Genomic DNA, 16,037 nt, shown 5'->3' with positions numbered 1-16,037 from the left:
CTATAAAAGAGACCTTACGTACTGTAAATTCAATCTTCACTTCTGCCCGACTCGCACAGATAAAATTACTCAGACATACTATCTACTGTCCGTCCAAGTGGTTACGTCGCAGGGTCGTAGAAAGGGAGGAAATCACGTGACAGTTAATTCCTTAACGAGGCCCTTTTATTTAAGTTATTTCAAACAATTGTATGGGTATAATATTACGTAGACGTCCAATTCCTAACAGAAATTAATGTTCTCAGAAAATAGCTAAGACAGCCCAGCCACTAGCATTTACAGAGAGGCGAATAGAAGCAGGTGGGGGAAACCGGGATGCGACGTAGGCAAATGGAAAATGATGCAATATTGAAAGCTCTTTCGTCACTGGAAAACGCGAACATATTTTTGGAACGTACTGTTTACTGTGACCGTAAGGCTACTATGACTGTATATGCGGTCTTGGATCTGTGTGGAGGACGGTTGAACTTCATTAGCAGAAGGGATGGGAGTGAAGTACATTCAAAAACTCGGGTACAATAAAAATTGAAGTAAAAATAAAATGATGTCCCTGTATAAGCAGTAACATGAGCTGCTGCCAAGAAGACAAAAGGAGGATAGCAATGGGAAAGAAAGCTTTTAATAGAAAAAGGAGCATCTTCTGTGGGGTGTGGGTCAGTTCCCTCCCGCTGTCAATTTCCACAGCCCAATTCACTCCCGCTCGATTAAAGTTATAAGATAATAATATCCCCATTCCCTCCCGGCTAAATTTTTATTTAGAAATATAAGTAGCCCTCTTCCCTCCTGATTGCTGTACGCGGAGTAATATTATTTTGTGAACGCTCTGTGATTGGTTTTGTTTCTGCATGCGCTATTCACTTCTGGCGCAATAGTTCTGTTTCGCGTACCATTTTACATCTAACATACCACCTTCTGAGAAACTACTTACATTTTGTGATTACTTATGTGACAATTAGGCCTATATATCTGAATATTCAACATCTCCAAAGTTTTATGGGCCAAAAATCTGTTTCTACGGAACTAACTACTAATGCCTGTGAAAGCTTTCACGTCAAGTTCAATTTATGTCTTTATGTAACCCATCCGGACATTTATACTTTCATTGAAGTTTTAAAGAAGATGCAAATAGACACAAAGATTAAAATAAATTCTGCTATGAAACAGCCTACAGCCTGCAAAGGCTAAGCTTTCCAATATTAATAAGATCAACAAACTTCAGTTCCTCATCAATAGTTTTGATATAGGTGAACTGTCTATTCTGGGTATGTGTCTGCAATCTCCTATCGCAATATGCCAAATATTTGAAGCTACATGGATATCCAAATATATAAACGTGTTTTGTATTTTGTCTTATCTTATTTAATATCAACAAGTTAACTTGTGCAAGTTAATGCTATTCATTTTTTAATTTTACAAACAATAGAAACATAATTTTTAACCACACCATAAGAACAAGGCCCGCATAAGTTAAATGTTTCTTAAAAATAGAAATTATTGTCAAATAAAAGAAATACAGACTTTTTCTGGGCATATTTTTCAACATAAATTCTTGAGAAAAATTGTGCACCTGCATTTTAGCAATATCTAACTGATGTGTCGGCCTCGGTAACATAGTCGGTATAGCGCTGGCCTTCTATGCTCGAAGTTGCGGGTTCGATCCCAGTCGAGGTCGATGGCATTTAAGTGTGTTTAAATGCGACAGGTTCATGTCAATAGATTTACTGGCATGTAAAAGAACACCTGCGCGACAAAATTCCGGCACGCCGGCGACGTTGCAGTTGCGAGCGTCGTTAAATAAACCATTTTTTTCTAACTGATGTAAAATTTTCGTAGAAATCAGAAAAACTAAGTTGAGTAGAGCGTCGCCTACGTCGTTTATATAACGACGTTGTATGTTATTTAGCATCCAATGAATTGATGACAGCGAGATATTTGGCGATAAGTGGCCGAGATTAGCCATGTGATTACCCGACATTCGCTTTACAATTGGAGAAAACTCGAAAAAAAAAAAAAAGGTAATCGGCCTAAGAGGGCATCGAAACTACGGCCAAACGCAACTTCGTGGCGGCAGGCAACAATTGTCGAAGATTTTACGTGAAATATATGAGTCCTCTAAAATCATAATTTAAAATTTATTAATTCACAAACTTACATAAAATAAAAGATTTTACTTTAAACAGTCATTAATATTTAGAATTATAATATATGACATATTATGCTGGGTAACTTTCGGTGCTGGATCCCGGACTCATTTCACCAGCATTATCACCTTCATATCATTCAGACGCTAAATAACCTAGATGTTGATACAGCGTCGTAAAATAACCCAATAAAATTAAAAAAATCAGATGGTATATTTAAAATAATTACTGCCAAATGGTAATTAGTGACGTGTAAGTTTTTGCTTCATTGGCAAAAGAAAAAAAAAACAATTGGATATTGAGAGTTATGATTATAGAGGATTCAAATATCTAGATAGGTATAGAATCCTCTCAGTACAGAATTCTTAAATATGGAGTCTGGTCTGTTCCCAAGACTCGTATGTACACGCTTTATCTGCCACAAGGACGGTGACCTGCAGCCACACAGGGTTAACTGTCGCGAGGCGTCAAGCAATAAAATAATGATAGCAGCGGGTATAATTTGAGATAAAAAGAAATGAAATGAGGCGAAAACCGAATGATAGGGCTTCAACGGAAACTGGAAGCACAGCAGAGCGGATGGCATGGAATTATTTGGGTCTAACATCGAATAATTATTCACTTCTATCATTGGATTCTCTGCCCATTCCCTCCCGTGGATTTAGAACAACACTAGAGTCACAAACAGCGGACAGCAAGAGACGCTAAGGGTGTTTGAGAATAAGGTGCTTAGGAAAATATTTGGGGCTAAGAGAAATGAAGTTGCAGGAAAATGGAGAAAGTTACACAATGTAAAATTGAACGCATTGTATTCTTCACCTAACAGAATTAGGAACATTAAATTCAGACGTTTCAGATGGGCAGGGCATGTAGCACGTATGGGCGAATACAGAAATGCATATAGTGTGTTAGAGAGAAGAAGACCTTTAGGGAGACCGAGAAGTAGATGGGAGGATAATATTAAACTGGATTTGAGCAGGGCTGGGCACATTACGTGATTCTGAGAAATAGCGCTGTGTGCTTTAAAGAGCGAGTGTTGCGAGCGCTGTGACGTATACATACTGTACATCATTGTGTCGTTGCAGTGGTGACTGCAGTATGATGGCGAACTATGAAGACGGAGCTTCCGCTCATACACTAAAGCGTCCCGCTACTCCCAATGCTTTTAATGTATCATGGGAGGAGGAGTTGTTTTTCGTAAAGAGAAGTGGATTAGCAAAGTGTTTAATTTGTCATAAAACACTCCAACTGATTAAGAAGTTCAATATCCAACGGCATTATTCTTTACAACATGCTACTGAATATGACAAATATGTTGGTAATGAACGCCATAAATTATTAATACAACAACTTAAAGAAAATGTTTCTCAGGTACATTATATTAGAGTATCTGTTTGATATTTGTATTGCATTATAAGTTATTATACATTTAGTAATATATAATTTTAAATTATACAAGTATTATGATATAACATAGTATAGTATATTACAGTTCATGATATATTATATTATATTATATCATATTACATTATATTATATTATATATGATGTATTAACAGGATGACAATAATGCACTTAGTGAATCGGCTATGAGAATTAGCTGCAAAAATTTGCCACGAAATTGCAAAGGAATTGAAAATATTCAACGAAGATGAATTCATCAAGCGATGTTTAATTATATTGGCAGATGAACTCTGTCCACAGAAAGTAGGGGAAGTGGAAGCCATACGCCTTCTCGCAGAACTGTGGTGAGGAGATTGCAATATGTGCGTATGGGTTATGTAAATAAGCCTAATGATTTGTGTGTGTGCATAGAGCGAAGTTTATTTTATTAAATTAATAAGAGAGTTATAAAATCTGTAATGTACAATGGATTGATGCAATATCCTTATAAACTATTATGTACTGATAGACTGAATGAATAGAACAACCGTGGCTCTTGTTATATTAATGCAGGAAGATAGCTGTAATGTGAGTCCGCCACTGCGTGAGCGTTCTGCTCCGGCTTGCCTTGCGGAGCGAGAGCAGCTCTGGCCGGCCAAATGGAGCCGCTCTCATACCCGGCCCTGGATTTGAAGGAGGTGGGATATGATTGTAGAGACTGGATTAATCTTGTTCAGGATAGGGACCGATGGCGGGCTTATGTGAGGGCGGCATTGAACCTCCGGATTCTCTAAAAGTCATAAGTACTTGCTCTATGAGGTTCCAACCTTTTTCGGATAGTAGACTAAACAACAACTTTCTCTATATACAGTGCAGCTTTATTCATAATGTACATCACAAAATTGCCAATTTTCGGAAATTCGTATTTACATCAATATATACAATTGGCATAGTTAAAAAACTAATATGGTTTTCGAATTAAAGGCGGAATATTTCAATACCATCTCTATGGCTTCACAATAGAGGCTTAACTCTTTGAGTGAGGATCTTCTTTGGGTTGGCTGTCCAGTGAGACCATGTTTTGATCTCGTTGAACAGGGCATCTCCGGGACACTCAGTGCTGCTAGCTTGGTTCTGCCGGTGCCCGATAAGCAGATAGGCACTTTGGATCTTGTTCAACTCCACGCCGCATGCTATGAGCTCCTGCACTGCATTCAAAGCTGCTGCATTTGGCAGCCGGTCTGCAAATAGTTTCATATTGCAAAGATTTTTGTTTGTATGAAAAATCTCCTTAACTTAATCTCTACAAGAACTAGAATTTACTCTAGTCTTGAAGAGCTCTTGACAATACAAGGAAAATTATCATGAGATGCAACAGTAATCTGTTGAATGTGCTGTTTGAACGAGTTTAACTTAATATCGTTAAGAACAGATCACAAATTTGATTACAAGGTGTCCTATAAGTTACACACCATAGAGAAAAATGAAGTTTTGAGTGTATATTCGAAGTGCTGAGAGTCTCCCTGCATACATCTATTCAGACGGATAACTTGCTCATTGAGAAATACGTCGCAATATGTCTGGTTACTTCCTTGCAGCCAGCTGTACCCCCATTCTTGTTTGTAGATGATGAGGTGACATGCTTTCTGGTTACACAATGGACTTTAAATCAACCCACAAATTAAAATGAAGAGGAGTTGAGATCAGGACTACGCGGGGGCCATTCGATAGGCCTTCATCGACCAATCCATTGTTCAAGGAACTGTTCTCTATGGTGTGTGACTTACGAGACACTGTCCAGTATTTTACCTCTGATCCCCAAGACAAGTTCCACTCCTGATTACTGGGGTAGTTGCTAATTCAGAGACTCTCAACAGGCTATTTTTAGAATTCGTAAAAATGTTTTTCTTCTCAAGTAAGAAATAATATTTCTAAGTCCATTCGATTGAAAGCTCAGTTAAAATGAATTAAGTTTTCTCTCTTTAGTAATGCTGCTTCCCAAAAGAAACCAGCCCTTTGACAGAGCTCTCTGTAAGCATATGCGCAACGTGTCTGGTAAATATGCTGGAGATTCATGTTTTGATACCGCCGCTATGTCCGTTTGTGTAGACAGCGTATGCAATTTTGTGTATTTCCATTAATGCTCAACCATTTCTTGATAAACTATACAATCTTCAAGGCAATTGTAAACAGAACAATCTCGAGCTGTATTTAGGAAAGGGAAATATAAACTTTCCTAATTTACGTAGGAAATGAATCTAAGATAGTTTCCTTTTTTTTAATTGGTTATTTTACGACGCTTTATCAATTGCTGTGGTTATATAGCGTGATTAAGGTGATAATGCGGGTGAAATGAGTCCAGGGTCCAGCACCGAAAGTTATCCAGCATTTGCTCTTAATGGGTTGAGGGAAAACCTCGGAAAAACCTCACCAGGTAACTTGTCTCAGGATTTGAACCCGGGCCCGCTTGTTTCATCGTCAGGCATGTTAACCGTTACTCTACAGAGGTGGACGAGTTTCGTCTTAAGTTGTGGTTTTATATTATACGTAATTGCAGGCGTTCTGCTATTTGCAAATGTCCTGTGCTGGTTAAAAATACGAACACCCATCCGTCCAACTGTGGTTTTTGGGTAAAGAGACTGATAATAACCAAATTTGTATCTAAAATAGATTAGGCCTACATAAAAATGTATTAAGTGAGATTTAAGATCTGTCAATAGCAATCTCTGAACGTGTAACAAAATTTTACAATAAAAGCAAGTCTTACCACACCTACAGTGACTGTCAACTACGAAGGCGACCCGAGATAAGAACGCTTAAGAAAGTAATAATGCCGGTGAAATGAGTCCAGGATCCATCACCGAAAGTTACCCAGTATTTGCTCTATTGAGTTGAGGGAAAACCCCGGAAAAACCTCAACCAGGTAACTTGCCCCGATCGGGATTCGAACCCGGGCCACCTGGTTTCGCGACCAGACGAGCTGACCGTTATTCCACAGGTGTGGACGGTATTGCTTGAAGCGAGCGACTGCAGAGAGGAGATCTCTCAACTACAGTTAAGATGTCACACTACCTCTCACTTCCTGCCAGGCGCATCTTACCCCTTAGCGGCCGCGAGTCGATACTCCCCGCAACACACTCAGCACTGCTAAGCTCCGTTCATTCGCGTCTCTCTGTCCCCACCCAAATGCGCCGACTAACTACAGATTCCAAACACGGAGTGTAACTAAAACATATTGCCTCACAAGACCACATTTTATTATGTATGCGCAGAGTTGTTCTCAATCGGGCCGCCTTCGTAGTTGATGACCATTATAACAAATGTTGGTTGAACAGTTACTTGTGAAGTCTCCAATGATGCAGATTCCGATGCTCTTGCTGTTGTAGGTTGGTGCATGCGCTCCGACTGCATTCCAGCCGCGACCCTCGTATATATTGCCGTCCTCCCCTACCACAAAGTTGTAACCAATGTCGTTCCAGCCGTGGGTGTCCATGTGGTAGTTCTGGTACGAGCGCACAATGGCAGCGCATGCTGCCTCGGTGGTGCAGTAGTCCTGGGAGCCTCCGTGGTGGATGACTGTGTAGGGAACCGGCACGCTCATTTGCTGTGGGGTTGAAGCAGGCGGCCTGCCACCCCATTCCGATTTACTGAGAATGTTAGGGCATGCTGTTGGCAAAAAATTAACATATCTAATACCAGTATGTTCATGCAATAAATTCGAGTAACATAAGATGCAATTTTTCTACTTTTCTTTTAGTTAAAAAAAAAAAAAAAAACTAGTAAATTTTGCGAGATTTTTCAGGAACCGAACAATGATCGAAGTAGCTTCTACAAAGAAACTGTAGCCTAATTCCTGGTGGAAAACTTGAAAAAAAAAAAAAAATGAGTCCTATTTTTTAAATGCCATCCAACCAAAGTTTCACAGAATATACAGGGGATATCAAAAGTCCGGTAACACTTTCAATATTTTATTACACAAAAACTACAAATGACAGCACTTTCAAACACACGTCAGTTTAAAGTCAAACTCTCAAAGTTCTGTTTACACCTTACAGAGATTCAATGTGTGAATCACGAGTGACTCTGCAGATGTCCAAACGATAATCAAACTCTTTCCATACTCTTTTCAACATATCCTCTGTGACCGTGGCGGCAGCTTCTCGAATTCTGGTTTTTAATTCCTTTAAATCACGTGGCAAAGGCGGTACAAACACACGGTCCTTTAGATACCCCCATAGAAAAAAGTCACATGCAGTCATATCGGGTGACCTTGGTGGCCATGTCATGAAACATCTGTCCCTTGCTCCAGCACGTCCTATCCAACGATCAGACATCTCCGTATTCAGGTAAGCACGAACTGCATTGTGGAAATGTGGCGGGAGCCCCATCTTGCTGAAAGATGAAATCGTCATCGAGATCTTGTCTAAGTTGAGGCACCAACCATTGCTCCAACATGTCCAGATATGAATGTCCAGTCACAGTAGCCTCAATGAAGAAGAAAGGTCTGTACAGTTTTCGTTGTGACAACGCGCAGAAAACATCCACCTTTGGTGAATCACGCTCATGTTCAATGATTCTGTGAGGTTTCTGTGTACCCCAAACACGACAGTTGTGCTTGTTAATTTTCCGAGTCACTTGTGGTTCACACATTGAATCTCTGTAAGGTGTAAACAGAACTTTGAGAGTTTGACTTTAAACTTACGTGTGTTTGAAAGTGCTAGCATTAGTAGTTTTTGTGTAATAAAATATTGAAAGTGTTACCGGACTTTTGATATTATTTACTGGAGCAAGACTTGGACAAAACTGTAGTGACTATTAAACCATGTACATTGATGGATGCAACTTAAGGAGATATTTTGATTACTATTTTTATAAGGAGATCCGAAAATTAAGCACGACTGAATATTAGCTAGACCTAATAATAAGGCAATTTCGTAATTTCCTCCGTAGTTTTGTGTTTAACACGCTAAGTAGTGGATCAGAAGTTCACTAATTGAAGTTCGGTTATCAAGGACGTGTTTTTAAGGGGCAAGAAAACTCCTTGTAATGGCTGATAGAAATAATAGAGGTCTCATGTTGTAGATTTGCATACTCTAAACATTTTAACCTTAGTTTTTATTAAATCGCGCACAGTAGTAACATCAGTCTCGTATTCTGATGTGAGATGAGCACAGTTTCTCTTTCCCCAATTATATGCATTTTTCGATACTTATCACAAAAGTTATCTTCTGACACTCGTGGAATACATTTTATATACAGGGACATCATTTTATTTTTACTTCAATTTTTATTGTACCTGAGTTTTTGAATGTACTTCACTCCCACCCTGTCTACTAACGAAGTTACAACTGTCCTCCACACAGAACCAAGGCCGCATATATTAAGCAGTACAGTACTGAATTAGTGAGTAACTTATAGTACGTTTCACAAATATATTCGCGTTTTCCAGTGAGGAAGACTTCCAATATTGAATCATATTTTCGCACAGGTAAACTGTCGTCCGTTTGTCTACTTCGCATCCGGATTTCCCCCATCTGCTTCTGCTCGCTCCACTGTAAAGACTAGTGGCTGGGCTTTCTTAGCTCTTTTCTGAAAACATTAATTTCTGTTAGGAACTAATTGGACGTCTACGTAATATTAGGCAACTGTTTAAAATAACTTAAATAAAAGGGCCTCGTTAAGTAATTAACTATCACGTGATTTCCCCCCTTCTACGACCCTGCGACATAACCACTTGGACAGACAGTAGATAGCATGTCTGACTATTTTTATCGGTGCCGGTCGGGCAAAAGTGAAGATTGAATTTATAGAGTAGGTACAGAATTATTTCAACATGAGTTACTAAATATGAAAGACAAAACTGGTAATTGGAAACAGGTGCAATAGTCTATAGTGCGATAATATGCACAAAAGAACTGAAGCCTGTATCGAAATGAACGGTCACCATTTTCAAAAATATGTTTAAATATCCGTATTATGATTATTTTTCATTTTAACTTCATTCTGTATATTGTACGCTAATGTGCTGTAGATAGTATAATATATACTGCATAACGAATACGTTCGCATGGGTAACTCAGTTCGTGAGTAAAAACACTTATTGTTAACACTGTACTGTATTTTGATTAAACAAAACCTAATGAAAATTATCAAACTCAAAATTGCAATATTTCCTACTTTACGTAAATGGTTGAACTACTTTTGTTCCCTCCTATACCTAGTAAAGTTATTTGTTTGTATTTTACGCCAGTATCACCGAACTCCAGCCGTGGAAGGGGGTAGCAAAAGGTGTTCCCAGGTCGCAACCATTAATCCAAAGATATAGCCAGGTTAATATTAAAAATGTTAGTCAAAATAAAATGATGTCCCTGTAGAAGTTGTACAGTAAGACAACTCGAACAGTAGACCAAACTGGAAGTGTAAAGGCTTGTAATAACAAACTCTAGAAAAAAAAAACGTACTAATATAATGCACAGCAGTACTTCATATGATTCTGTAGTAAAAAAAAGAGTGAGCGAAAGACAGTTGGATAATCCGTCAATCGGTTAATAGGGTGTCAGATAATCGGGGTTCTACTGTATTACTGTACTCAATATTGTGACTCAAAGATAGTTTTATATTACTTAAGGCATACTAGTACTGACTTTTTTTTTGCCAAAATGGTAAAAATAAATATTTTAGTTTTTTTACATAAAATATAATAATTAACTCATACATATTATACGTAAAAAAAAAACGAAAATATGTTTCTGGTAACCATTTTTAAAATGCTACGCGCAGCTCTTTTAAACAAACCACATCCACTAAAAATAAAGTTTTCTCAAAACTACGTTTTTGGTCAATAATAAAGTTCCTAACGGTTTCCAATTCCTCCGATTTACATGAAACATTGCAAGAACACTCAGCATACTCCAGTACACAAAACTGTGCATGGAATCAGCTCTTCACTGAAAACCTTCCATGATATGAATTATAAATAAAAAAAAAATAAATAAAAAAAGAATCAAGTAAAAATTATGATGTGTAAGAAAATTTTTATCTCATGAACCAACTCTCCAATTTTAAAATCCATGCGCAGTTTTCTTTATCATGAAATGTAAGTCTATCAAAAAAATATTTACGCATAGGCTAATTTGATATCATGAAAATAAATGAAAATTAATATCTAAGGAACTGATGAATAAAACTTGATGGAATTTGATACTGTTATTTAAATGTACAGACATAACAAACCTGCCTAATTTGGAAGAAATTAATAAGAAAAACTTTAAAAATTTCAAAACACAGTCCCAGTGTCCCTCAATATAAACTATTCCATCAATGAATCCTGGCTTCACTTACAAATGGCTTTTAAGGAACACCTCACATAAGCCAACAATCAGTCCCTATCCTGAGACAGATTAATCCAGTCTCTACCATCATATCCCACTTCATCAAATCCATTTTAATATTATCCTCCCATCTACGTCTCGACCTCCCCAAAGGTCTTTTTCCCTCCGGCCTCCCAACTAACACTCTATATGCATTTCTGGATTCGCCCATACGTGCTACATGCCCTGCTCATCTCAAACGTCTGGTCTGTTCCTAATTAGGTCAGATGAAGAATACAATGCGTGCAGTTCTACGTTGTGTAACTTTCTCCATTCTCCTGTAACTTCATCCCTCTTAACCCCAAATATTTTCTTAAGCACCTTATTCTCAAATACCCTTAACCTCTGTTCCTCTCTCAAAGTGAGAGACCTAAAAACTGCGTTGTAATTGTTGAGACAAAGTATCTCGTATTTTTGTGATCAGAAGATGGTCACCCTAGATAGAACACTATGAACGACTGAAACACATTACTCAATAGAAATGTCGTCGATTATTATGACTTCACTCACCCGAATTTCCAAAAGCGACGAAGGTTCCAAGTAGGAACAGTAGAGACCAGGACATCGTCATATTGGAGATTGTTCCTTCTTGTTTCCCTAATAGCTTCGGTATGGATTGTCACCTGTAATCCAATTTATATATGCTCCACGAATCAAGGCTAAATAGTGACCTCATAGTACATTCATCAACAATGATAAGTTCTCGAACCTTATCTTGTACTGGTTGTCAACGTGAGGAGGCTCGATTTAATCGCGATATCATTGAATTTACTTTGACATGTATATTTTATTGTCCCATATTTGGCAATAATATGTTACGCCCATTTTTAGAGGGTTTTCCTTAAAAAATATATATGGTGAATACTGAAGATTTCAGTCCACAGAAACAGTACGGAGTGTACTAATGATAATAATAAATAACAGCAGTAATAAAAAATAACAGACGTAAATAATAATGACAGCAATAAATACAGTATTAGTAGTAATAAATAATAGCAAATGTACCGAGATAGGTGTCTCAGTAATAACTCACTAGGTTCACATCCAAGAGGTTTCGGGTTGAAACCCCGTCGCCTGTCAATTTGACTGAGGTTTTCATGGTTCCCGTTGTCCACCACTGTGGAGTAACAGCACGTCTGACCGAGAATAGAGCGGTTCCGGGTTCAAATCCTGGTTGGGGCAATGTACCTGGTTAAGGTTTATCCGAGGTTTTCCCTCAACCAACCGAAGCAGAATTGCTGGGTAACTTTCAGCGTTAGACCTCTGATTCGTTTCGCCATCATATTTAGGCATACATTTCTCCTCTTTCATCGTCATAATAATTTCTTTCGTAGGTTACGAGCTTGCTTCGATGTAGAACTTTGACCCCGTGAATGGGGTCATTCGTTGTTGGTGGTAGTGCTATGCACCGTCGGCTCTCCACTGAGTTCATGGTAACTCGTGGAACCGGGGATGAGGACCGCGGTGATGCCAACGTGTAAGGTAATGGGATCATGTAGACTGTATGGTAGTTCGGAGGCGGTGGGCGGGGAATCTGTAGAGCGGGGCGACTTACGCATGCACACTATTCCATCTCAGATAGTACAAAGAGCCCACCCGAGCGACCTGCGTGAGAGGATAGTCTCAGTGCGTGGCCTCCCCTATAGGATACTAATAGAATAGATGGTTCCATTTAGTCACAAAAACAAATACCGGATTGGAAATTTTCATACCATGATTCATCATCGTCTTAATCACTATATTATACTCCTATTTATAAACCTATCAGTTAAATGAAAACCAGTCAAATACAGAGTACGCCAAAGCACCCGGATCACCCCTCTTTATCGAAAACTAAACAACAATGGGTGTTCGTGAAAAAAAAGTCAAAACCTGGAGATAATTAAGAGGGTAACACTGGTCAATCAGCTTATTCCCTCCATTTTTAGTAAGCAGCTGTGGAAAGGTTAGATTTCTTCATTTAAAAAAATCTGGAAATAAGTCGAAATTCAGTGAGTGTGAACGTGAAGTAGCAGATTATCACTGAATAACAAGTTTTTACTTTTTGTTTTGCTCCGAAATAAAAATAGGTGAATATTACTAATATGTGTGCCTTAAATCTGAATTTAAAATCCAAATTGCTCCATCACGTACCATGTTCCTGGGAAAATGAATTAAATAAGTTTAGTCATAAAATATTCGTTTTTAATTTTTCACTGCTACTGATAAAATTACTACACAATAAGGATTCAAAATTCCTCATAATACTTGAAAAATGTGTACTGGATACAAAAATGATGTACCCTAACACAGTTTAAAACACAACAACAATACAAATATTTCATGCGTATCATGAGAAAAATCTCGGAATTTGAACTTACATTTAAAATAATTTTCTGGATGATTTCTGTTTATAATTAGACCCGGGACTGTATTTTACGAGGAAACAACAATAGTCTGCAAGCATGCTGGATTATGATCTTCCTTTATTCCACCTTTCCATTTCAGATATTTCTTGATGAACTCTTTCCCCAATGTTTGTCGCTTACAGCACCAAAGTTAGAAGGAAATAAATCCGAATGAATATGTAAAAAGTGTATTTTAAGAGACATATTACACCTTATTTTGTCATATGCACTTAACATGGTTTCCACAACAAGTTCTATGTAGTTGTCTACCCTAGAATATCCAAGGAAATTCGAGCAAAAGTCTTTGAAAGCTCGCCATGCCATTCTTTCTGTAACGGAAAGTTTTTCCTCAAACAAAGGGTCAGCCATAACTTTGTGAATTTGTGGACCGATGAAAATGTCCTCCTTTAATTTGCCTTCACTCAAACTGGTAAACTTTCCCTTTAAATACTGAAAACCACACCCTTGTTTGTTTATTGCATAGACCTCACTTTGAACTGTTATGAAATTGACTTAATAGAAGGGACCAATATCTGTTTATTTATTAGAAGTACAAAATAACATGCCAACAGTCATAAGAAACCGGAAATAAGTCAAACTCATAAAATGAATTAGCTTTTGTTTTGGTTCATATCCCTAACTCACGCCAGATGTTTCCTGGGGGAAGCGATTATCGAAAAGTGAAATCATAGTATAGCCTATCTTTAAAAACTTACGTGATACGAAGAAAAGATTCATTTTGGTTTCAGTGCACATTGTTTTATGTCGGAGCAAAATTCTTGTTGTTCAATCGGGATGTGAAAAAATGATTTCAGATAATATCCTTAAATTCATTGATCTAAGTATACAAATTCTGGAGTACTTAACTTTTTCCTACAAAAAGTGTAATTTTTCAGCAAGTTTTCGTAGCTGAAAAGTTGTTATATAATCCACCGTTTTAAAGATAGAGAGATTGGGTTTGCAGTAGAAAACTTCATTTTTCACAGGAATTTGGTTCCTGTATAAACATACGGGTTTTAACATAAATATGAGGGCAAAAGCGAAACATCTCTTTTGAAGAGGTGTCCTTAAACTTCTGGTAAAAACTGTATGCGAGACTGTGAATGTGCAGTATCATATGACATTGCCAACTGGCGGTGCCGTTAGTTTAAATGTGATAAGCAATCTTGTTAAGAATAACATGAAAGTGACTGTTGACAAAGTTCACCATCTCGTGAGGAAAACCGACGACTGTGCATCAGGAAAATTGTTGAAGAAAAAGAAAAAAACATTTTACGGTAGAATTAGCATTAAAAAATTTAAAACAAAATGGGTGCTATGAATGTTACCTCTCACTCAACAGCGATCTCGATTTCTGGAAAGTCAGAGTTTGCTAACAACGCACAAGGGAAAGAATTTCATAGGTAAGTTTGTAACCTGTTTTATAAGGCTTCAGTTTTGACATTTCCTTTGTTCCTCAAGGTGTTGTCCTGGATACAACTGTCTGTTGAGTTTTCTTAACGATTTCGCCGCAGTATAGGAGGAGGAATATTAAACATTTGTATTACGTAACGTATTTGTTTATTTTTATCACGCCACTTTTGTTAGGAATATTTAAGATGTCAGATTTATCTTCAACTGAAATGGATATCAGAATTTGAGGCCTGCCTACCTTCGAACCTTGATATTTCAAGATTACATAACTGAAAACAATGAGATTTTGTAATCATGTTGTATTATATTTGAAGAGTCCACTGCAAGAATGATGGATGTCATTTGGAGTACATTTTGCAGGAGAAGCAATTGAAAGTTTGAAGTGCTTAGTGCTCAAAGCTTAACTGTGATTTTCCGATCATTACTGGACAATGACTATCAGTGTTAATGCCATATAACTCTCTATGTACATTCTATATATCTTAAGCTATGCATTGACAGTCTCGGTTCATTTTCGACAAGAAAGTGACATCCATCATTCTTGCAGTGGACTCTTCATTTAGAACAAAGGCTTTATGAATATCCACGGTCTTCTGTCACTTATGTTAGCTATCTCATCTAAGCTACTCTAACCTTGTCACAGATCTCAGAAGTCACATGGATTTAGGTCGGGGGATCTTGAAGACCACGCATCTGGAAATTGCCTAGAGATGATGCGGCCGTTACTGAAAGTTTTTCGCAGTAAATCTTTCACTTGGCGAGCGACATGTGGGGTTGCCCCATTTTGCATGAAAATAATTGTGTGGTTACAGTTGCGTTCTTGCGTGTTGCACAAGCAGGTCCCTATAATGTGAAGATGTGCCCGCGAGGTGTTCATGTGTTTGATCTTTCCTGCGTTCATACCACGTTCAGACTGCTTACAGCGCCATATTTTCATCTGATGACACGACTTTGAACTAATTTTTTTTTGCAAAATTCGCGAGCGCATTGCTTAATTAGCATATCTACGAGGTTTCACACTCTTACGATCATTGCAGTCCGTGCTGTGCCGCGCTGAACACCGTCAGTTAATTATAACCACCTGGTATTTTATGTGCTTATTAAAAGTGTCATTAGTTTTAAAAACCGGCATGTACTGTTATATGTTTAGAATACTTCTGTTCACTGACACGAAATAAATAATAAATACATAATCCATACTAATAATAAATCTATGACCAAAAATTTTTTGGTAATTTTCGCTTTCCCAAAAATAACTGATGTTAAGATATAAATTAACCATCCTGATACCGAAAATCGCATATTTGAAATTTTTGTTTGTATGTCTGTCTGGATGTTTGTTA

The 16,037-nt window shown here is 37.7% G+C and overlaps 3 protein-coding genes across 3 annotated transcripts in view; 1 reads left to right on the top strand and 2 right to left on the bottom strand.

Annotated features, from left to right (window-relative positions):
- The window catches only part of LOC138696227 (tRNA wybutosine-synthesizing protein 4-like), a 302,346-nt gene that overhangs the window by 35,528 nt on the left and 250,781 nt on the right, over positions 1-16,037 (bottom strand). The gene's annotated exons all lie outside the window — the stretch shown is intronic.
- LOC138696278 (peptidoglycan-recognition protein SC2-like) overlaps positions 1-16,037 on the top strand; it is a 74,531-nt gene that overhangs the window by 5,806 nt on the left and 52,688 nt on the right. The gene's annotated exons all lie outside the window — the stretch shown is intronic.
- Positions 4,381-11,523, bottom strand: LOC138696284 (peptidoglycan-recognition protein SC2-like). Its single transcript, XM_069821025.1, has 3 exons — positions 11,405-11,523; positions 6,864-7,190; positions 4,381-4,765 (listed from the first exon to the last, which is right to left on the bottom strand). Exons 1-3 carry the CDS (start codon positions 11,463-11,465, stop codon positions 4,539-4,541), a joined length of 615 nt encoding a protein of 204 aa, XP_069677126.1. The 5' UTR covers positions 11,466-11,523; the 3' UTR covers positions 4,381-4,538.

Source organism: Periplaneta americana, chromosome 1 (genome assembly GCF_040183065.1).
Source record: "Periplaneta americana isolate PAMFEO1 chromosome 1, P.americana_PAMFEO1_priV1, whole genome shotgun sequence".
Lineage (NCBI taxonomy): Eukaryota > Metazoa > Arthropoda > Insecta > Blattodea > Blattidae > Periplaneta > Periplaneta americana.
Note: the sequence above shows the minus strand (reverse complement) of the source record. Positions and strands in the feature narration are given on the sequence as shown.

Coding starts and splice junctions, on each gene's coding strand:
- LOC138696284 (XM_069821025.1), bottom strand. CDS start 11,465: ATGACGATGTCCTGGTCTCTACTGTTCCTACTTGGAACCTTCGTCGCT. Junction 7,191..11,404: donor CGTCGCTTTTGGAAATTCGG/GTGAGTGAAGTC, acceptor TTTTGCCAACAG/CATGCCCTAACATTCTCAGT. Junction 4,766..6,863: donor CATCATTGGAGACTTCACAA/GTAACTGTTCAA, acceptor AACTATTTGCAG/ACCGGCTGCCAAATGCAGCA.